General features: G+C 62.8%; 1 protein-coding gene and 2 non-coding genes across 6 annotated transcripts; 2 read left to right on the plus strand and 1 right to left on the minus strand.

Moving 5' to 3' along the window:
• Positions 1 to 4,362: 4,362 nt before the first annotated feature.
• On the minus strand, positions 4,363 to 4,526 carry LOC138108855 (U1 spliceosomal RNA). Its single transcript, XR_011150078.1, has one exon. It is a non-coding gene; the product is annotated as a U1 spliceosomal RNA (small nuclear RNA).
• Positions 4,527 to 7,213: 2,687 nt separating this feature from the next.
• Positions 7,214 to 7,377, plus strand: LOC138108856 (U1 spliceosomal RNA). Its single transcript, XR_011150079.1, has one exon. It is a non-coding gene; the product is annotated as a U1 spliceosomal RNA (small nuclear RNA).
• Positions 7,378 to 7,776: 399 nt separating this feature from the next.
• On the plus strand, positions 7,777 to 21,600 carry CAD (carbamoyl-phosphate synthetase 2, aspartate transcarbamylase, and dihydroorotase). 4 transcript variants are annotated; one of them, XM_069011971.1, is made up of 46 exons: positions 7,777 to 7,879; positions 8,129 to 8,268; positions 9,222 to 9,351; positions 9,555 to 9,697; positions 9,810 to 9,951; positions 10,448 to 10,619; positions 10,692 to 10,877; positions 10,968 to 11,080; positions 11,182 to 11,327; positions 11,423 to 11,554; positions 11,756 to 11,989; positions 12,072 to 12,293; positions 12,639 to 12,827; positions 13,027 to 13,151; positions 13,231 to 13,364; positions 13,438 to 13,550; positions 13,650 to 13,900; positions 13,971 to 14,217; positions 14,329 to 14,427; positions 14,520 to 14,744; positions 14,822 to 15,004; positions 15,098 to 15,316; positions 15,402 to 15,569; positions 15,640 to 15,822; positions 15,895 to 15,999; positions 16,074 to 16,322; positions 16,532 to 16,613; positions 16,785 to 16,951; positions 17,095 to 17,259; positions 17,336 to 17,467; positions 17,545 to 17,746; positions 17,824 to 18,014; positions 18,083 to 18,223; positions 18,332 to 18,427; positions 18,497 to 18,635; positions 18,745 to 18,792; positions 19,262 to 19,306; positions 19,410 to 19,564; positions 19,660 to 19,734; positions 19,839 to 19,868; positions 19,992 to 20,051; positions 20,226 to 20,351; positions 20,449 to 20,604; positions 20,687 to 20,788; positions 20,875 to 20,969; positions 21,475 to 21,600. In XM_069011971.1, the coding sequence occupies exons 1-46, from the start codon at positions 7,795 to 7,797 to the stop codon at positions 21,575 to 21,577; spliced, it is 6,645 nt and encodes a 2,214-aa protein (XP_068868072.1). In that variant the 5' UTR covers positions 7,777 to 7,794; the 3' UTR covers positions 21,578 to 21,600. The 4 variants fall into 4 exon arrangements, with proteins under 4 accessions (XP_068868072.1, XP_068868070.1, XP_068868069.1 ...); XM_069011969.1 differs by having other exon boundaries at positions 19,839 to 20,051; XM_069011968.1 differs by having other exon boundaries at positions 13,438 to 13,900; positions 19,839 to 20,051.
• Positions 21,601 to 21,605: the final 5 nt, after the last annotated feature.

Genomic DNA, 21,605 nt, shown 5'->3' on the forward strand with positions numbered 1-21,605 from the left:
GAGCCCAGCCCCGCCCCGAACCGGCCCCGCGCTGCGGCGCGGCCCGCACGGCCCGGCCCGCGCAGCGCCCGCGGACGCGCGAGGGCAGCGGCGGCTCTGCGCGGGCTGTGTCCCGGCGTGCCGCGCGGCGCCGCCATCTCATTTGCATGGACACGCCTCCAGGCGCGGCGCCGCTCCTGCCGGCTCCGCGCGGGTCCGCTGGCGCGGCGGGAGCTGCGGGCCCGGATCCTTCCCGCCCGTGCCGGGACTGCGCGGGCTTTGTGCCCGCCGGACCCGCGGGAGGGTCACCCGGGCAGCTCCAGCGCTGCCTCTCCTTCCCGGGACTTGTCCCTCGTCTGCCCAGTTCCGCCGAGGGATGATGCCCCGGGTCAGTCTGTCTCCTGTCCCTAAGCCGAAGGGCTGGCAAGGCTGGTGGTGTGTTCGCTGGCCATTGCCATGTCACTGCCGAGGCAGAGCGACTCGCATCACCTTGCTCTCCCCGCGGGAGCTGCAGCACAGGGGTCCCTGGCACCCGGGAGTTCAGAGTCCCCATCACTGCATCCCAGGTCTCCCATTGTCCCTGCTTGCCTGTTTGGGGATGGGCTGTGCAACGACTGGCAGCCTCCAGTCAAAGCCCTTCCACCTCCTCTCCTCTTCCTCCCCGTCCCTTCTTGCACTCAGGGTTGTTCCTCTGACCCTTATCTGCCTCATCCAAGCCTTGCTTCCAGGCTTTCACATTCCAGTTTGCTTCCAGTTTGGATCGGGTGAACCCTCATAGACACAAACACCAACAGCAGCAAACCCAATGAGACCTTGGTGCTGCCCCAGCAGATTCCTTATTCATCCTCCACGCTCAGAAGCCATTGTTACCCATTTAAAGGTTTTGCTCCAGGTCATCCAAGCAGTGATAGAAGTTCACATCGAATTCTGCAAAAGGGCATTTCCATTCTCCATCTTCATTCTGCAGATGGACAGTACGTGCCACTGTCTTGCATGGGGACCCCCAGCCCACGAGCAGCCAACATATCCCTGAGACCCCAACCAGCACCGACAGTGTTGGGGTCTCCCCCTCCTGCCATGTAGCCCTGGGGGAGGGGCCCTGGGGGGGACAGACACGGGGTTTCCTGCCCCTGGTCAGCCTCGTTCCCGATTGGTTGGTTTGTGTTCCCCGGTGTGGGCAAAGGTCCCTGGGGTCCCGTGACAGCAGCAGTTCCTGAGCAGGGCCCCAGCCATGTGGCTGGAGAAATAAACATCTCTCTGAAACATCTACCATGAATCTGTCCAGGTTTATTTCCTTTCCACGGGACTCCTGGTTTGATATATACTTGTTACAGTATTCCCCGCTGTAACAGACAGGAGTACTGGGGCACTGTGTTGGCTTTGGGTGTGCAAGGCCCTGTGGGGTCATGGGGGCTGCTGGGTCTGTGGTGATGTGAATACCGGTGTTTAACGACCCCTTGCTTCCCCTTGGAGGGTGCATGGGCATTTCCATGGCACCGTGTGCTCATGGGCATCCCCTCCATGGCCATCTGCTCTCACTGTGCTGCTGCCAGAGCCCAGACCCCCACGGTACTGGGGGCTGCTGGGCTGTGAAGGCCTCTGTACATGGACCTTGTAGGTGTCATCCTGTCCACCTGTACTGGAGCCCAGTACGAGCCATTACCACTCAGCGAGGTCCTGTGTAGCTCCTGCAGCCCTGCCAGTCTCTAGGAACCTTGAGTCCCTGGTCTGGCTGGGGATACATGCTCTGCTTTTCTCTTAGCAGGATCAGCCAGCAGCGGAGCTGAGTCTGTGTCCCTGAGATACAGCTGGTCTCAGAGGCGCTCTCAGGCTCTGCCTGTCTGGGCCACGTCGCTGTCCCGTCCGTGCAGAAGCGGCAGAAAAGCGGAGCCCCGCGGGACCAGCCGGGCTTCGCCTCTCACGGCTCCCGACTGCGGGCCCAGGCGGCCCAGGCCCGCCCCGCGCTCGGGCTGCAGCGGACGGCGGGACTCGGGTTTGCGTCCGGCCGGCTTCGCACACCGACCCTGACGGTGGGGTGGACGGGCGGAGAGAATTAGTCCAGCTCAGGTTTGGACAAGCGATACAGAGAAAACAAGTAGAACTCGGCAGCACCTTTGCATCCATGTTGAGCAGGTATTCTTTATTGCGGCATGCCGGGCGCATAAGGGATAACTCCTGCCTTTCATGTGCACCTTGCTGTAGTGGTTTGGTCCAAGATACTCATTACTGTTTATCTTCTGTGAGATAAGAATTAGGAGGAACGCAAAGCAGGCACCAAACTTGAAAGAATATAAAGGAGTTTATTAACAGACCTAAAGGAGGAAAAAAAAATTATACCACACCTTCAGAACTTTCCTCCTCTCCCCACCTTCCTGCCTTCTCCCACTGACAATGTAAAAAGACAACCCTTAAGATGTTCAGTCTGTTTACCACTTCCATAATAACCTTGTTCTGTCCATTTAGAAAAGAGGAGTCTCTCTGCTCATGCTATGAAAACAGTATCACAACGAGACAGCCGCCCACTTCCAAATATTGTTCAGAACATTTAGGAAGAGGAGTCTCTCTGCTCGCACGTGAGTCCCTTCCCCCGACTTGCAGCTTTTCCCACAACTGCTTTCGAGGGTCCACTCTTGAAGTTTTTTGGGGTACAATTTTAAGGTTGAGCCGTCCAGAAACAAAAGTTCTCTTCACCCATCTCTGGGAGCATTTCATCTCTAAGAACAGAGGCCCTTCTCCTTCCCTGGGAGCAAAGGGTCTTCCTCATCTTCATCTTTAGGACTATCTCTGGGAGCATCTCTAGGAACTGAGGTTTTCTCCTTTCCCATTTGGAGCAAAAGTCCCCATCACTTCCATCTCTCCATGTCCAAACTTCTCATGAAATTACAGCTGTGTCAGCATCTGCCTATCTCAGAGCAGGTGCTTTTGCTCACGAGTTGAACATTCCACCCCCCATATCTTCATGAAATTACAACGGGATACTCTGATATATCATAGCTTCACAACAGACTTTCAGCTTTAAGCATCTCCTCTCTCTCTTCCCTCAGGTTTTCAGCTCTTCACAGCAATAAAAGGGTTAATCTCACCTAGGCCTTGCAGCTGGAATGTGGCTTAGGGTGCTGCTTTTGCTGAAATCTTGGCCGAGTGGAGGAGGGGGGAGCCAAGCCACTCTGGCTACCCACAGCCCGAGCAGGGCCCGGGGCGGGCCCGCTGGCCCCCGCGCGGGGTCCACAGCCACCTGTCCCAGCACTGGAAATGAGAGAGAGCTGGGGGGGGAGTTTGTCTGTTCTTAAGTGTGTATCATAGAGGCGGTCACAATTCACAATTTTAAGTGGCTTAAAGAATTGTCCATATTCAAACTGGCCAGCTGATAGGTTCTGTCAGGTCATAGAGAAAGCTGTAAGAACATCACTTCTGAGACTTAGCTTGCTAACCTATGATATTGGTTATGAAGTTATTCCCCTTAGCTAGAGTTACAGCAAGTTTATTCATTTAATTTCTAAGAAATCATTTACATTTTCTTAAAAATGCTTTGAATAACGTCGCCTATCTGTTTTGCGTTATTTCGTGGTCTCTGCTGCTATCTTGTATCATAAACAGCTCATTACACGCTTTTCTGGTGGTTATTCCGAAGCTGTCTTGCCTTAGCTTCTGGTCAACTTTTCCTTGGCAGCTCCTCTTGTTCGCTCCGCCACTCGTCTGCTTCGGACCGGGTTTTTGTATATTTGCAGCCAAAAGCCTTTGTTGTGCTATCTCGTTTGTTACCGTTAAGCATAACATTGTTCACAGTTTTGTCTATTCAGCAAGCAAGCTGACGAATTTCCTTTTATATCAACTCTCACGTTTCACAAGGATGCGTCCAACTCGCGCCGCTGGAAGTCCGGCAGTACTCACGGGCTCGATCCGGTGTGACCCGGACAGCGCTCAGCGAGCGGGACCAGCATCTCTGCGCCTCTTCCCTCGCGCGGAGCCGCTGGGAACCGCTCTCCGCCGGGTATTTGCCTGAGTCTGCAGCCATGGGGTGGAACAGGCCGGGATCATCCCGGCCCCAGACAGGGCAGTGCGGAGCCCCCTTGGGAACCGCTCTCCAATTCCAGCAGGGAATTCCTCGGGCACCGGCAGCGCCTGTCTGCGGAGGGCACGCCGGCCAGCCTCGGGACCCCCGGCTACGCCTGAGCCACGCACCGGGAGCGGGACGGGGCTACCCCCGCCGCCGACCCCGCACTTGTCCGGTGTAGCGGCCGCTCCTATTCTATCTCCCGACAACAGCCGAGCCTCCGTGGGGAAATTTTCCTCCCGCCCAGCCGCGCCAGCGGCCCGAAAGAGCCCGGCGCTCCGGCCGTCCGGGAACTGCCAGCGCGTGTCTCTGTTCTTAACCAAGAAAACCAGGGGAGAGCGCGAACGCAGTCCCCCACTACCACAAATTATGCAGTCGAGTTTCCCGCATTTGGGGAAATCGCAGGGGTCAGCACACCCGGAGTGCAAGGGATGAGCCTCGCCCTGGGAAAACCACCTGCCTGATCATGGTGTCTCCCCTGCCAGGTAAGTATGAGACCCCGCCCTCGCCGCCCGCCCGCCCCGCCCGCCGCACGCCCCCACAGCACACGGCCACCCCGAGCCCAGCCCCGCCCCGAACCGGCCCCGCGCTGCGGCGCGGCCCGCACGGCCCGGCCCGCGCAGCGCCCGCGGACGCGCGAGGGCAGCGGCGGCTCTGCGCGGGCTGTGTCCCGGCGTGCCGCGCGGCGCCGCCATCTCATTTGCATGGACACGCCTCCAGGCGCGGCGCCGCTTCTGCCGGCTCCGCGCGCTCCTATTGCCCCGCCCCCCACTCCGGTGCTCCAGGCCCCGCCCCCTCGCTGCCCCGAACCGGCGGCTGATGCCCCGGTCCCGGTCCCAGTCCGGCTCTGGCTCCGGCGGCAGTCGTGCCTCCCGGGACTCGGTGTCAGAGCACAGCGGGGTCCCAGCAACGGCAGAGCGCGGCTACCACTGGATCGACAGCGGGAGAGGTCCTGCGGGGCAGCACGGGGGCTGGGGGCCAGCTGTATCTCAGGGACACAGACTCAGCTCCGCTGCTGGCTGATCCTGCTAAGAGAAAAGCAGAGCATGTATCCCCAGCCAGACCAGGGACTCAAGGTTCCTAGAGACTGGCAGGGCTGCAGGAGCTACACAGGACCTCGCTGAGTGGTAATGGCTCGTACTGGGCTCCAGTACAGGTGGACAGGATGACACCTACAAGGTCCATGTACAGAGGCCTTCACAGCCCAGCAGCCCCCAGTACCGTGGGGGTCTGGGCTCTGGCAGCAGCACAGTGAGAGCAGATGGCCATGGAGGGGATGCCCATGAGCACACGGTGCCATGGAAATGCCCATGCACCCTCCAAGGGGAAGCAAGGGGTCGTTAAACACCGGTATTCACATCACCACAGACCCAGCAGCCCCCATGACCCCACAGGGCCTTGCACACCCAAAGCCAACACAGTGCCCCAGTACTCCTGTCGGTGCTGGTTGGGGTCTCAGGGATATGTTGGCTGCTCGTGGGCTGGGGGTCCCCGTGCAAGACAGTGGCACATACTGTCCATCTGCAGAATGAAGATGGAGAATGGAAATACCCTTTCACAGAATTCGATGTGAACTTCTCGCACTGCTTGGATGACCTGGAGCAAAACCTTTAGATGGGTAACGATGGCTTCTGAGCGTGGAGGATGAATAAGGAATCTGCTGGGGCAGCACCAAGTGTCACGATCCGCTAATGCAAGCGGGGGTCGTGATGGTTCATTTATCGATCTCAGAGTGTAAAAGGACACAAGAGATTTCAGTTTTAATCAAAACAGTGCACCTTTATTAAGTTCCCACAACAGTAATGCCATAGAGGAGAGAAAGAGAGAGAGAGAGAAAAACAAAGTAGAGAGGAAGAAAAAGGGGGGGCAACAGCTACCAATAGATGAGACGAAGTCCTTGTGGTCTTCCGCCAATAGATTCGTCTTCTTTCCATGGGGAGATCTCGATCTCAGTTATTTCAGAAAGTCCCTTTATAGTCCTTTTCAGAAGTGAGGGGCAACTAGCCAAGAGGTGGGGAAATCTACAGCCGTTGTTACGGGGCCCATTGCTTTGAGAAAAGAGGCACAGGACAGGTGTACAGGACAGGTCATTCCTTTCCATTTCAGCGCAGTCCTTTCCGCCTGGGCAGCAAGAATGGCGCAGTCCATTGCGACCTGCACTAATTTTCTCGGGAATGTGTACCAGTTCCCAGTGGGCACACCGGCAGGCAGCACTTGGCAGACACCCCATCTCAGCCAGGCCAGGACTCCTGTGCTCAGTCTCTGTCCTTGGTGATGGTCGTGAGGCAGATGAGGGATCTTCGGACTGTCTCTTACACCAAGGTCTCATTGGGTTTGCTGCTGTTGGTGTTTGTGTCCATGAGGGTTCACCCGATCCAAACTGGAAGCAAACTGGAATGTGAGAGCCTGGAAGCAAGGCTTGGATGAGGCAGATAAGGGTCAGAGGAACAACCCTGAGTGCAAGAAGGGACGGGGAGGAAGAGGAGAGGAGGTGGAAGGGCTTTGACTGGAGGCTGCCAGTCGTTGCACAGCCCATCCCCAAGCAGGCAAGCAGGGACAATGGGAGACCTGGGATGCAGTGATGGGGACTCTGAACTCCCGGGTGCCAGGGACCCCTGTGCTGCAGCTCCCGCGGGGAGAGCAAGGTGATGCGAGTCGCTCTGCCTCGGCAGTGACGTGGCAATGGCCAGCGAACACACCACCAGCCTTGCCAGCCCCTCGGCTTAGGGACAGGAGACAGACTGACCCGGGGCATCATCCCTCGGCGGGACTGGGCAGACGAGGGACAAGTCCCGGGAAGGAGAGGCAGCGCTGGAGCTGCCCGGGTGTGACTCTCCCGCGGGTCCGGCGGGCACAAAGCCCGCGCAGTCCCGGCACGGGCGGGAAGGATCCGGGCCCGCAGCTCCCGCCGCGCCAGCGGACCCGCGCGGAGCCGGCAGGAGCGGCGCCGCGCCTGGAGGCGTGTCCATGCAAATGAGATGGCGGCGCCGCGCGGCACGCCGGGACACAGCCCGCGCAGAGCCGCCGCTGCCCTCGCGCGTCCGCGGGCGCTGCGCGGGCCGGGCCGTGCGGGCCGCGCCGCAGCGCGGGGCCGGTTCGGGGCGGGGCTGGGCTCGGGGTGGCCGTGTGCTGTGGGGGCGTGCGGCGGGCGGGGCGGGCGGGCGGCGAGGGCGGGGTCTCATACTTACCTGGCAGGGGAGACACCATGATCAGGCAGGTGGTTTTCCCAGGGCGAGGCTCATCCCTTGCACTCCGGGTGTGCTGACCCCTGCGATTTCCCCAAATGCGGGAAACTCGACTGCATAATTTGTGGTAGTGGGGGACTGCGTTCGCGCTCTCCCCTGGTTTTACTGGGTGACAAAGATAGTGGTAATATTGATGCGTTTCTACTGCTGGTGCTAAGGGCCAGCCGTAGCGAGTCTGATTTTCCGCGTTTCGCGTCCCTTATAGCAGTTCGGGTCCCAGATCTCCGCGTCCACGCTGGAGGCCGCCCTGACTCCGGCCGTGGTCCGGTGCTCGCCTGCACGAGCATCTTCGGCCGTGTCCCGCGAATTGGCGGTCAGGCTCGGGGCCGATGCTCTCCTCCGCGCCCGCTGCAGCTCCGCGGAGTCCCCCGGCCGGTGCACCAGGTGCCGCTGCCCCGCCCCGGGGGCGGTCCCGGCGCGGCCCCGCCCCGGATCCTCCCGCCGCCGCTACAGCCGGGCGGTGCGCACCCCGCTCGGTCGCCGCCGCGGAGTCGCCGGAGCGCACGTGGCGACGCCATGGCCCGACTGGTGCTGCAGGACGGGTCGGTGCTGCCCGGCCGCCCCTTCGGGGCCGTCGGGGCCGCCGCCGCCGGGGAAGTCGGTGAGTGCGGCCGGGGGGCCGGGCCGGGGACGGGATGTCGTGGGGCGGCCCGAGACAGGCGACGGCGCGGGAAGGACGGGGAACGGGGAATCCGGCCTAGTCCGCGGACTCCCTCAGCTCGGGGCCCTCCGTGCGGCCTGTCTGGGGCGCGGGGTTGGGGTCGGTCCGGTTGTGCTCGGCTCGGTGCCCCCCGGCGGGACGCGGGGCCGGGGCTGGTCCCCTCATCACTCCCATCCCGCTCCCCTGCAGTGTTCCAGACTGGCATGGTGGGGTACCCCGAGGCCCTCACCGACCCCTCCTACAAGGCACAGATCCTGGTGCTTACCTACCCGCTAGTCGGTAACTACGGAGTGCCCCGGGACGAGCCCGACGCCTTCGGCCTTAGCAGGGTGAGCGAGGGGCCGCGTATCCCGTCGTGGTGTCGCTGTGGCGCGTGGCAGAACGGGACGATGCACGGTGCCAGGCCGGGATGGATGGCACGAGGTGCCCGGGCGGGACGGTGCAGGGTGCCAGGGCAGGCAGTGAGTGGCACATGGTGGCAGGCAGAGGTTTGATTCCAATGCTGCAGGGCCCAGAGCCGCAGTGGGGCCCAGCATGCTCTGACAGGGCGAAGACTGGCGCTGGGCAGGGGGAGACCCCAGTGCACTGGGATTGGGGTGCCCTCGCAGCACGTGGGGTGTGGGGCTGTGTATCTCCTCACCAGGGCTCTGTTGCAAGGTGGGAGTCTTGAGGCCCTGGGACAAGGCAGGGCTGGGCAGAGGGGCTGCTCGAGGCCCCAGCCCCCTCCCAGCCCCTTGGCCTCCACGCTGCCCCGTCCCAGGGCAGAGTCCAGCCCTGCTGCGGCCGTGCTGTGCTGGCCTCTCCACGCCAGCCCCGGGGGGTCTTGCTCTTAGCAGCCCTCTCTGGGCCTGTGGTGTGTGGGTCTCTGCTCTGGCCTGTGCTTCAGGGAACCAGAGCCCTGATCCCATGGGACAGAACATACTGGCATGGCTGGACTTCGCTGGCGAGGGTGTGGCTGGAGGGAGTGGTGCTTTCCCATCGGCTTGGTTTGTGCTGCAGCTGTGCCAAGCTGAAGGGTCCCGCATCATGGGCTGTGTTGACATGTGGGCAGTGGGCTGTAGTCCAGCAGCACTGTGGGGGCCTGGACACCCCATCCTGGAGCTCCCTGATCTGGGGACTTTGTTGGACTAAGGCTCAGCCTTGCTGTGATAGGTGTGGGACAAGGGAGGGACAGTGACAGCCCAGCAGTGGGAGGGCTGGTCCTGTGCTATGGGAATGGGGTCCATATTCCAGAGGGCCTTGTGACCCTCTGCCTTGCCCTGCTTACCCTCTGTCCCCCCAGTGGTTTGAATCCAGCAAGATCCATGTGGCCGCGCTGGTGGTGGGCGAGTGCTCAGAGACCCCCAGCCACTGGAGTGCATCCCACTCCCTGGACCAGTGGCTGAAGGAGCAGAACATCCCTGGGCTAGAAGGTGGGACTGGGGAGGCAGCTGAGTAGGGTGGGGGGTGGGGGCTGTGGATCTGCGAGTTCTGAACCAAACCCATCTCTGTGTTGAAATTTGCCTGCCTGGGGTTTGACCTGTTTTGGCATTTGGGGGTGATGCTGCTGCCACAGTGCAGGGTCCTGCTGGGGTGGGCCGGGACCGTGGTATTGTGTCTCACAGACCACTTGCAGGGGTGGATACCCGGGCGCTGACTAAGAAGATCCGTGAGAAGGGGACGCTGCTGGGGAAGCTGGTGCCGGATGGGACCCCTGAGGGGAGCCTCTCCTTTGAGGACCCCAACAAGAAGCACCTGGTGCAGGAGGTGTCACTGAAGGTGAGGTGGGGGGTCTGAGCGGGGCTGGGGGCAGCAGAGGGGGCTGTGGAGCCCCTCACTTCGGGAGGCTGGCCCCAGCAGGAGTCCGGGCGATCCACTCCCCCTCCTACAGGCGCCACGCGTGTTCAACCCGGGCGGGTCCCTGCGTGTCACGGCCCTTGACTGCGGCCTGAAGAACAACCAAATACGGTGCCTGTGCAAGCGGGGGGCGACTGTCACTGTGGTGCCCTGGGACCACCCGCTGGACCCTGCAGGTGAGATGGCAGTGGTTGGGACAATCTGGGCCCCCACCAAGGGGGGCTGGGGTTTGGCATAGGGACTGTCCGCGTGGGTGGTGCTGGGGACAGCAGGCACCTGTGTCCTGCTCAATGCCGTGGGGTGGGGAGCCTTGGTGTCATCATTCCTGGGGGCTTTGGGGCTTGGGGCCCTCAGTGTGGCACCACAGGAGCAGGGCAATGGGCTTGGGATGCCTTGCTGTGATTGGCATGGGGGACTCTAGACTGTGGTATTGGTGTGGCTCTGTGTGGGAGGGGCCATGGGGGACTGGGGGGGCCTTGCTGCCACTTGAGTGGGTGTTATGGGGTCAGAACACCTTGGTTGCAACCCTGCTGAGGTGTCAGGCAAGCTGCAGGTGCTTCTCTGCTGGTAGTCAGGAGTGCCCATTGTGACCCTGTGGGGATCTTGGGGGCCCTACGGTGATGTCAAGGGGCTGGGGGGCCCCACTCTGACCCTGCTGCTCTCTTGACACAGACTTTGACGGGCTGTTCATCAGCAATGGCCCTGGGGACCCACAGCTCTGCCAGGAGATGGTGTCCAGCCTATGCCAGGTGCTGGACGCACCCCAGCCCAAGCCCATTTTTGGGATCTGCCTGGGACACCAGCTGCTTGCCTTGGCCCTTGGTGCCCGTACCTACAAGATGAAGTGAGTGAGGGTCTGGAGTCACTGCAGGGGTCCTGGCTGCTGGGGCTGCCTGACAGCTGTCCCACCACCCAGGTACGGGAACCGTGGGCATAACCAGCCCTGCCTGCACGAGGACACGCAGCGCTGCTTCATCACAGCACAGAACCACGGCTTCGCAGTGGAGGCGGGCAGCCTCCCGCCTGGCTGGCTCCCGCTCTTCACCAATGCCAACGACGGCTCCAACGAGGGCCTCGTCCACCAGCACAAGCCGTTCTTCAGGTGTGCGTGGGGCCACAGCAGAGGGCCTGGGGCTGGGGGGCTGTGGCATGGCAGGTCATAGGGATGTGCCCTGCCTGACCCCCTCCACAGTGTCCAGTTTCACCCCGAGCACTGCGCCGGCCCCACGGACCTGGAGTGTCTCTTCGATGTCTTTGTGGAGGTGGCGCGGGACCTGCGGGACAGGCATGGCAACGCCCGGACAGGTGGGTGTGAGTGTGAGGGACAGCCAGCACCATGGGCCAAGGGCTGCGGGATGGGGCTGTGCACAGGGGTGCCCTGTCCCCAGCGTGCCACATCCCCCCAGTGCGGGAGCGCCTGCAGGAGTGGCTGAGCTACACCAAGGCGTCAGTGGGGCACTTGGATGCAGCCCGACCCCGCAAGGTGCTGATCCTGGGCTCCGGTGGCCTTTCCATTGGGCAGGCGGGCGAGTTTGACTACTCAGGGTCACAGGTGAGTGCCCACCCCAGGGCATGGGGGTGGTAGGGGCCGCAGGAGGGTGGCAGGGGCCCGGGGCCACCAGCTGGGATCATTCTGCTCCTCATAAGGCCATCAAAGCTCTGAAGGAGGAGAACATCCAGACAGTGCTGATCAACCCCAACATCGCCACAGTCCAGACCTCCAAGGGACTGGCAGACAAGGTGTACTTCCTGCCCATCACCCCTGAGTACGTCACCCAGGTGAGCACCCCAGGATGCTGGCTGGGAGGGCGCGATTTGGGGATGCAGGGATGGCAGAGTTGTGGGATGAGCGTGGGTCTGGGCTGGGGGATGGCCTAGAGCCTGGTGCATGTACAGCTGGGTGGGGCAGCACAGGTGAAGTGGCAGCTGTAAAACACAGGACCCACCATGGTTTCTGTCCCACCGCCCTGTGCCCCCCAGGTGATCCGGAACGAGCGGCCCGATGGGGTGCTGCTGACCTTCGGGGGGCAGACGGCCCTCAACTGTGGCGTGGAGCTGACCAAGGCGGGTGTTCTGGAGCGTTACCACGTGCGGGTGCTGGGCACCCCTGTTGCCTCCATTGAGATGACAGAGGATCGCAAGGTCTTCGTGGAGAAGATGGAGGAGATCGGGGAGCACGTGGCACCCAGCGAGGCTGCTGCCTCCCTGGAGCAGGTCTGGGGTGGTCTGGGGGGCTGTGGGGCAGGGCAGGGTCCCGTCCTTCCTGTTCCCACCATGGCCCCATTGCTCCTTGCAGGCGCAGGCAGCAGCTGAGCGGTTGGGGTACCCGGTGCTGGTGCGCTCTGCCTATGCCCTTGGGGGGCTGGGCTCTGGCTTTGCCAACAGCCGGGAGGAGCTGGTGGCTCTGGTGAGCCAGGCCTTCACCCACACCTCCCAGGTGCTGGTAGACAAGTCCCTGAAAGGCTGGAAGGAGATTGAGTACGAGGTGGTGCGAGATGCCTACAACAACTGTGTCACGGTACGGGATGGAGGGAGGCCTCCGGGCTGCTGCAGAGGGATAGATGTAGGGCAAGTGCTGGGGGCTGGGGGCTCCCACTGCACCTTGTCCACAGGGAGGGCTCGCCGGTGCCTTCCATGGTGCTGGCACAGCAGCTGTGTGCCATTGGGGGCTGCACCCTGTGAACCAGAGCCCTGCACCCCTATGCTGTGGTGTTTACCCCAGCTGTCCATCCAGTGGAACATGCTGTGTATTCCAGTCCTGGCTGGGCAGGGGAGGATGTGGTGGGAGCTGGGAGGAGCCCACCATGGACAGCACATGGAGCAGTGGGGAACCTCAAGCCTGCAGTGACCCCCCTACTGCCAGGTGTGCAATATGGAGAACCTGGACCCGCTGGGGATCCACACGGGTGAGTCCATCGTGGTGGCGCCCAGTCAGACCCTCAATGACACCGAGTACTTCATGCTGAGGCGTACAGCCATCAAGGTGGTGCAGCACCTGGGTATCGTGGGCGAGTGCAACATCCAGTTTGCCCTCAACCCTGAGTCAGAGCAGGTACTTAAAGCTCCCACTCCTGATCCCTGGCCAGCCCTGCCCGGGGGTGATCTGGGTCCTGCCCCATGTTGTCCCACGAGGCTGTGCTGCACCAGCCCCCCCGGTGCTGCTGTGTCTCTGGGATGCAGTAGGTCTGGCCGTGTCAGCGGCTTGGCCTGTTGCACGGCACCCACTGACCCTGCCTGCCTGCTGCCCACAGTACTACATCATTGAGGTGAACGCCCGGCTCTCCCGCAGCTCGGCCCTGGCCAGCAAGGCCACTGGTTACCCGCTGGCCTATGTGGCTGCCAAACTTGCCCTGGGCATCCCCCTACCCCTCCTCAGGTAAGGTTCCACCACAGTGCGGGACAAAGTGCTGCCCTGGGGGGATGGCTCCAGCTGCTGACACCTGTCACCTCTTCAGGAACTCTGTCACCAACTCCACCACAGCCTGCTTTGAGCCCAGCCTGGACTACTGTGTGGTGAAGATCCCGCGCTGGGACCTCAGCAAGTTCCTGCGTGTCAGCACTAAGATTGGCAGCTCCATGAAGAGCGTGGGTGAGTGCAGGGGGGCAGCACTGCTGGGCACGTGGTGGGCACGGGATCTGCCTGCTCACCCCACCTTCTACAGGAGAGGTCATGGCCGTTGGGAGGAACTTTGAGGAGGCATTCCAGAAGGCTCTGAGGATGGTGGACGAGAACTGTGTAGGCTTTGATCACACTGTGAAGCCGGTCTCGGACATGGTGAGCACTGGGGTCTGGGTGTCTGTACTGGCTGTGCTGTTCTGGGGGGAGAGGTGGCCACCTGCCTCCCTTGGCCACACTCAACCCCTGGCCTGGCAGGAGCTGGAGACGCCAACGGACAAGCGAATCTTCGTGCTGGCGGCAGCCCTGCGGGCCGGGTACTCCATCGAGCGGCTCTATGAGCTGACTAAGATTGACCGCTGGTTCCTGCACAAGATGAAGAACATCACGGACCATGCAGTGCTGCTGGAGTCGTACCGTGGTGAGCAGGGCACCATGCCGCCCGCCGTGCTCAAGCGCGCCAAGCAACTCGGTTTCTCCGATAAGCAGGTGGCCCTGGCCGTGCTCAGGTGAGATGGGGAGGGGGAGGCCCTGTTTTGCTCCCTGCCTCGGTCCTGGCGCTCACCCAGCTCTGCTCAGCACCGAGCTGGCCGTGCGGAAGATGCGGCGCGACCTGAAGATTCTGCCGGTGGTGAAGCAGATCGACACGGTGGCAGCAGAGTGGCCGGCCCAAACCAACTACCTGTACCTGACCTACAATGGCTCTGAGCACGACCTGGCCTTCCATGAGCCGCATGTCATGGTCATTGGCTCTGGTGTCTACCGCATTGGCAGCAGCGTCGAGTTCGACTGGTGTGCCGTTGGCTGCATCCAGGAGCTCCGCAAGGTCAGATGGGCCCCAGCACCCTGTGGAGCGAGGGCTGGGTGTCCCTGGTCAGTGGACGAGGCTGGGTAAGGGTTTGGGGCTCTGGGCTCACCTTGTCCCACCCCCCAATAGATGGGCTTCAAGACAATCATGGTGAACTACAACCCTGAGACAGTGAGCACTGATTACGACATGTGCGATCGCCTCTACTTTGATGAGATTTCCTTCGAGGTGAGGGGGCTGGGGCCCTGACAGCTGCGGGGCTGGGTGAGGGCTGCCATGGCTCGGTCCCAGCCACCCCCCTGCCCCGCACTGTGCTGCAGGTGGTGATGGACATCTACGAGTTGGAGAACCCTGAGGGTGTGATCCTGTCCATGGGCGGGCAGCTGCCCAATAACATTGCCATGGCCCTGCACCGGCAGCAGTGCCGCATCCTGGGCACCTCCCCGGAGGCCATAGACTCAGCTGAGAACCGCTTCAAGTTCTCCCGCCTGCTCGACTCCATTGGCATCAGCCAGCCCCTCTGGAAGGAGCTCTCCAACATGGAGGTGGGGCCCAGCAAACGGGAGAGGGCTGCCTCAGGGTGGCTCTCCGTGTGTATGCTGAGGTTCCATCTCTCCCGCAGTCAGCCAAGCACTTCTGCTGCAAGGTGGGGTACCCCTGTGTCGTGCGCCCTTCGTACGTGCTGAGTGGTGCTGCCATGAACGTGGCATACTCGGACAGCGATTTGGAGAAGTTCCTGAGCAACGCTGTGGCTGTGTCCAAGGAGCAGCCTGTTGTCATTTCCAAGTTCATCCAGGAGGCCAAGGTCCATCCAGGAGGCTGCTCCAGCCCCAGGATGCCCCCTGAAAGCCCCAGCCCCCACCCCAGGGACAGGCTGTGACCATGTTCCTGCTCCTAGGAGATTGACGTGGATGCGGTGGCCTGTGACGGTGTGGTGGTGGCCATTGCCATCTCGGAGCATGTGGAGAACGCCGGGGTGCACTCAGGTGATGCCACACTGGTGACCCCCCCACAGGACATCACCCCCAAGACTCTGGAGCGCATCAAGGCCATTGTCCACGCCATTGGGCAGGAGCTGCAGGTCACGGGGCCCTTCAACTTGCAGCTCATCGCCAAGGTACCTGGGGCTGGGGACTGCACAGTGCCAGTGGGAGAGCACCCCACATCCTCAGTCCTGCCTCATTCTGTCCCCTCTCTCCTAGGATGACCAGCTGAAGGTGATAGAGTGCAATGTCCGTGTCTCCCGCTCCTTCCCCTTTGTCTCCAAGACCCTGGGCGTGGACTTGGTGGCTCTGGCCAGCCAGGTGATCATGGGTGAGGATGTGGAGCCCGTGGGGCTGATGACAGGCACAGGCATCGTTGGTGTCAAGGTGAGTGGGGGCCACAGAGCCAGGCTGGGGTGCAAGGCCAGGCAGTCCCTGAGTCTCCCCTTGCCGCCAGGTGCCCCAGTTCTCCTTCTCACGCCTGGCGGGTGCTGATGTGGTGCTGGGTGTGGAGATGACCAGCACAGGTGAGGTTGCCTGCTTTGGGGAGAACCGCTGCGAGGCGTACCTGAAGGCCATGCTCAGCACTGGCTTCAAGATCCCCAAGAAGAACATCCTGCTGACCATCGGCAGCTACAAGGTATGTGGGGTAAACGTGCTGGGAGGCTGGGGTTCCCTCTCTGCCCCCTGACCGGCCCCTGGTTCCTTTCAGAACAAGAGTGAGCTGCTGACCACAGTGCGGACACTGGAGAGCCTCGGCTACAACCTGTACGCCAGCCTCGGCACTGCTGACTTCTACACTGAGCATGGCATCAAGGTCAGGGCTGGGGGCCTGCGGGGCCAGGGCCAGCCCAGGGTGTTGCAGGGCCCTGACATGGTCACTGCCTGCAGGTGAAGGCTGTGGACTGGCACTTCGAGGACACAGATGGTAGCGAGGCTGGTGCCCGGGAGACCCAGCGCAGCATCCTGGATTACCTGGCTGAGAACCACTTTGAGATGGTCATTAACCTCTCGATGCGCAACTCAGGGGGCCGCCGGCTCTCCTCCTTTGTCACCAAGGGGTACCGCACCCGGCGCCTGGCTGTCGACTACTCTGTGCCCCTCATCATCGACATCAAGTGCACAAAGCTCTTTGTAGAGGTGGGCTGGGGCAGGTGGGGACCATGGGTGCAAGGAAAGGGAGCAAAGCGGGGTTGTGGAAGTCCTGTTGTGGGTGCTGTGGGGCAGACGCTGTGTGTGGGTGTCACTGTGCAGGGTGTCACTGTTTTTGGGGTGCAGCTTGGACAGGCATCATCACCCTGGCCCTGCTCCTGACGTAGGGTCCTGCCTCATGGCTGCTGTTTCTGCAGGCACTGGGCCAGATTGGGGCAGCCCCCCCACTGAAGATGCATGTGGACTGCATGACATCCCAGAAACTCATCCGTCTGCCAGGTGGGTGCTGCCAGGGGGCAGCGTGGAACCGGGACAGTGCTGGGAGTTGGGCTGGGCGCAGCCGCAGGCACTGTGGAGGGAGATGTTTCCGTGCTGCACTGGTGGGATGGCCCTCGTCCCTCATATCCCCTGTGGCCAGCAGCTGCCAGTGCTGACACTGACACTCCCCAGGCCTGATCGATGTCCACGTCCACCTGCGTGAGCCGGGTGGCACCCACAAGGAGGACTTTGCATCAGGCACAGCAGCTGCCCTGGCTGGGGGTGTCACTATGGTGTGTGCCATGCCCAACACCAGTCCTGCTGTCACTGATGCCACCACTTTCGCCTTGGCACAGAAGGTGAGGGGCTGCTGCCAGCCTGATGCTCACATTCTCTCCCTGGGTGCTGCCGTGCCAGCCATGGTGGCTCATTGTCCGTGGTGGGCTTGCTGCCGGTGGTGGGACTGGTCCCACCACAGCACCCACTGCCTCTTGTCCTGCAGCTGGCTGAGGCTGGGGCCCGCTGTGACTTCGCTCTCTTCCTGGGGGCTTCCTTGGACAATGCTGGCACTCTGGGCCCCCTGGCTGGGGCAGCCGCTGGGCTCAAGATGTACCTGAACGACACCTTCTCCAGCCTGCGGATGGACGATGTGTCCCTGTGGATGGAGGTGAGCAGGAGTGCAGGGGCTGGCACAGGGCAGATCCGCTCCCGGCACCGGTGCCCACCAGCCCCGTTTCCCCTAGCATCTGGAGCAGTGGCCGCGGCACCTCCCCATCGTGGCACATGCAGAGCGGCAGACGGTGGCTGCCGTGCTGATGGTGGCCCAGCTGTACCAGCGTCCTGTCCACATCTGTCACGTGGCCCGCAGGGAGGAGGTGAGCAGGGTGAACTCTGGGTTCCAGGGATGGAGCGTGTGGTCCTGTGGGTTCTCCCCTAACCATGGCTGCCCCAGATCATCCTCATCAAGGCGGCCAAGCAGAGGGGGATCCCGGTGACGTGCGAGGTGGCCCCGCACCACCTTTTCCTGAGCCAGGATGACCTGGGGCGCCTTGGGAAGGGCCGTGCAGCCGTGCGGCCAGCGCTGGGCACCCGCCAGGACGTGGAGGCACTCTGGGAGAACATGGACATCATCGACTGCTTCGCCACTGACCACGGTAAGTCCCAGGGAATGGTGGCCATGAAGCAGGGAAAGGGGCAGGGACAGCCTCCGGTGACCAGCCCTATCCTGCAGCACCCCACACGCTGGCGGAGAAGCAGGGGCAGGAGCCGCCCCCTGGGTACCCTGGCCTGGAGACGATGCTGCCGCTGTTACTGACGGCTGTCTCTGAGGGACGACTCAGTGTGGAGGACATCGTCCAGCGCCTCTATGAGAACCCTCGCAAGATCTTTGGGCTACCAGCGCAGGAAGACACCTACGTAGAGGTGGGTCCTTGCCCACCCACCCCAGGTCCAGCCTCCACCCTTCTGTCTCTGACCCACTGTCCTGGCAGGTGGACCTGGAGCACGAATGGATCATCCCCAGCAGCACAGTCTTCTCCAAGGCTCATTGGACACCCTTTGAGGGCATGAAGGTGAAGGGGACAGTGCGGAGGGTAGTCCTGCGTGGGGAGGTTGCCTACATCGATGGGCAGGTAAGGTCCTGGGTCCTTTTAGTCCTGTATTGAGGGTGTCCCCCATCACAGAGGGGATCCCCCAGCACTGACCCCATTTCCCCAAGCCCATCTCTGCCATGGCTGCAGGTGCTGGTGCCCCCTGGCTATGGGCAGGACGTGAAGAAGTGGTCCTCGGGAGCTGCACTGCTGCCACATGGGGCCCCCACCAAGGAGAGTGTGAAGGTACTGGTGTGCATGGAGCCGGCAGGGGGTCCCTCTCTGCCCTAGCTTCAGCTTGGTCTCTCGTTGCAGACCCCTGAGCCATCCCGGCACGTGGCTGGTGACGTTCTGCGTGGACGAGCCCCCAGCCCCCGCCGGCCTGGCCCTGCGGGTGACGCACGCTTCCACCTCCCACCCCGCATCCACCGAGCCTCTGACCCTGGGCTGCCAGGTAGGGGGGCGGCCGGTGCAGTGGGCGGGCAGTGGGCACGCTGCCCGGTGCTGGGTCTAGGAGCGTGGCTGGGCGGCCCCGCTGACGCCGGCCCTTGTGTCCCGTTCAGCATTCCGGAGGCTGGGAGCCGCGCACCGCCCGGGCGCCCGAGGCACCGGTAATGTCGGGGAGGGACTCACTAATGGCACTAACTGCAGCCCATGAGTGCATCCCCTCCCCCAGGTGCCGTGCGGACCCCAGGCTGCCTGTGCTGCCCACCATGGGCCCCTGCTGGCCACCAGCACCAGAACTGGGCGCTGTAGGACAGGGCACAGCCGTGCCGCCCGCTCCCCTCCTGCCCCAGCCTGTGCGGCACCTTGGGGACCCCTCGCCTGCCACTGTGATTTGGGGGTGGCCAGTTGGGAATTGCGGGGCACGCAGGGAGAGGGTCGCAGCGCAGTGTGGGGCTTGGACTGCCTATCTCTGGTTGACCATCACCCTGGCGTCACGCCCATCTTGATTTCACATGGTGTTGCCAAGTGCCAGGAGGGCTGTGCCACACTGGCAGCACACTGGGAGGAGACCAGGGCCCAGGATGCCACTGCTCTCCACAACCCCTAACACCACTGCTCCCCTCTCCCACCCAGCTGAGGACACTCGTGAGAAGATCAGCAGGAAAGCAGCAGAGCTGGGTGAGTGCAGCAGGGGCCCACAGTGGGGATCCGGGGTCTGTGGCTGGTGGCTGGGCTCCTCAGGGCACCCCCGTGGGCTGACCAGCTGCTCTTGGTGCCACAGATACGGCGGTGGTGCAGGACAGTCACTTCTACCCACTGGGCCCTGTCCCACGCCAGGCCTCCCCTCAGCGTGCCACCCACTTCCAGACCTCCCCACTGCTGCACCCCCTTGTCGGGCAGCACGTCCTCTCTGTCCGGCAGTTCTCCAAGGAGCAGGTGCCTGTCCGGGCAGGTGTGGGGGCTGTGGGGGCTGTGGTGCTTCCTGTGCCCCGGCTGAGCCCTGGTGCCTCCCGCGCCACCTGTCCCCGCAGTTGTCCCACCTGTTCAATGTGGCACACACCCTGCGCATGCTGGTGCAGAAGGAGCGGAGCCTGGACATCCTCAAGGTGAGCTGTGCACAGGGTGGATACCTGTCCCCTGGGCACCCCGAGGGAGCCCTGTACCAGGCGGGGATGCCAGGACTTCCTGAGGTGACAGCCCGGCCCTGCAGGGGAAGGTGATGGCGACCATGTTCTACGAGGTGAGCACACGGACTAGCAGCTCCTTTGCAGCAGCCATGAGCCGGCTGGGTGGCTCTGTCCTGTCCTTCTCCGAGGCCACCTCCTCAGTGCAGAAGGGCGAGTCACTGGCTGACTCTGTGCAGACCATGTGCTGCTACGCTGACGTGCTGGTGCTGCGGCACCCCCAGCCTGGTGCTGTCGAGGTGAGAGGGGCTGAGGGAAGCTGTATCCTTTTCTGGAGGCACTGGGGACTCTGCCCCAATGGCAGGGATGGTGACCTGTGCTGTGGTGCAGGGATGTGGTCCCCAGCTGGGCAGGGGTTGGTGGGAATTATGTCCTGCCTGCGCTCACCTGCCCTGCCTTGCTGGTGCTCCCAGCTGGCCGCCAGGCACTGCCGCAAGCCGGTGATCAACGCCGGGGACGGGGTGGGGGAGCACCCCACGCAGGCGCTGCTGGACATCTTCACCATCCGCGAGGAGCTGGGCACAGTCAATGGGATGACGGTGAGGTGCAGGGGCCAGAGGGCGCGACTGGGGGTCCAAGGGGCCCTGTCTAGGCCCTGAGGGGCCATGGACAGGCCGGGCTGACCACTCTCCCCAGATCACCATGGTGGGTGACCTGAAGCACGGGCGCACGGTGCATTCCCTGGCCCGCCTGCTCACCCAGTACCGCGTCAACCTGCGCTATGTGACCCCTCCTGGGCTCCGCATGCCCCCTGACATCACCAGCTTTGTGGCCTCCAGGGGCATCCAGCAGGTGAGGAGCAGGGTGGGGGGCTGGCCCCCACACAGTCCCCAGCCCTGGGACCCTCCCCCCCAACCTTACGGTGCTGCCCCAGGAGGAGTTTGGGAGCATCGAGGAAGCACTGCCGGACACAGATGTGCTCTACATGACCCGCATCCAGAAGGAACGCTTCCAACGGGCCGAGGAGTATGAGGCTGTGAGTGAGGGGAACCTAGGTCCTGCTGCCCTGAAGGGACATGGGGACCCCCCTGCCGCAGCTCAGGCCTCTGTGTGTCTCCTCAGTGCTTCGGGCAGTTCATCCTGACACCCCACATCATGACCCGGGCCAAGGAGAGGATGGTGGTGATGCACCCCCTGCCCCGTGTCAACGAGATCAGGTGGGGGGGGGGGAACAGAGGCAGGGGGGCTGCAGGGTACTGGGGGGGGCGTTGGGAGGGAGTATCAGGGGAGGTGTCTGGGAGAACGGGATATGAAATATACCGGGCAGAAGTGGGGGTTCTCAGAGCACGGGGGCTGTAGGAGGGCTCTGGGGGAGCTGTGGCCGTGGTGCTGCTGGGGAGGGTGGCAGGGGCATGGAAGTTGCAGCGTGCTGGGGGTGTTGGGGAAGGCGGCAGTGGGGCCGGGGCAGGAGGGCTGCGATGTGGTGGGCAGGATGGGGGGAGCTCAGAGTGATGGGGGCTGCGGTTGCTGGGTTTGGGGGGAACAGGCTCCATTGTGCGGTGGGTCAGGGGTCCCAGGGGAATGTCAAGACTCCCGCGTAGGTCAGTGGTTCCAGGGGGCATCCGGAGGGTCCCGGGGGGTGCCGGAGCTCCCGGGAGGACTGGGGGCCGCGGGTCCCGGGTGGGCCCGGGGCCGGTGCCCGCTGATGACGTCATCCCGCAGCGTGGAGGTGGACTCGGACCCGCGCGCCGCGTACTTCCGGCAGGCGGAGAACGGGATGTACATGCGGATGGCGCTGCTGGCCACGGTGCTGGGCCGCTACTGACCAATAAACGCTCTCGATCGCGACACGG

The sequence above is a fragment of the Aphelocoma coerulescens genome, chromosome 3, assembly GCF_041296385.1.
Source record: "Aphelocoma coerulescens isolate FSJ_1873_10779 chromosome 3, UR_Acoe_1.0, whole genome shotgun sequence".
Lineage (NCBI taxonomy): Eukaryota > Metazoa > Chordata > Aves > Passeriformes > Corvidae > Aphelocoma > Aphelocoma coerulescens.

Bases quoted from the DNA above. Each gene is read 5' to 3' on its own strand.
- CAD (XM_069011968.1), top strand. From the start codon at position 7,795: ATGGCCCGACTGGTGCTGCAGGACGGGTCGGTGCTGCCCGGCCGCCCC. The intron at 12,294-12,638 runs GTACGGGATGGA...CCCTACTGCCAG, and splicing joins CCTACAACAACTGTGTCACG to GTGTGCAATATGGAGAACCT. The intron at 13,152-13,230 runs GTAAGGTTCCAC...TCACCTCTTCAG, and splicing joins ATCCCCCTACCCCTCCTCAG to GAACTCTGTCACCAACTCCA.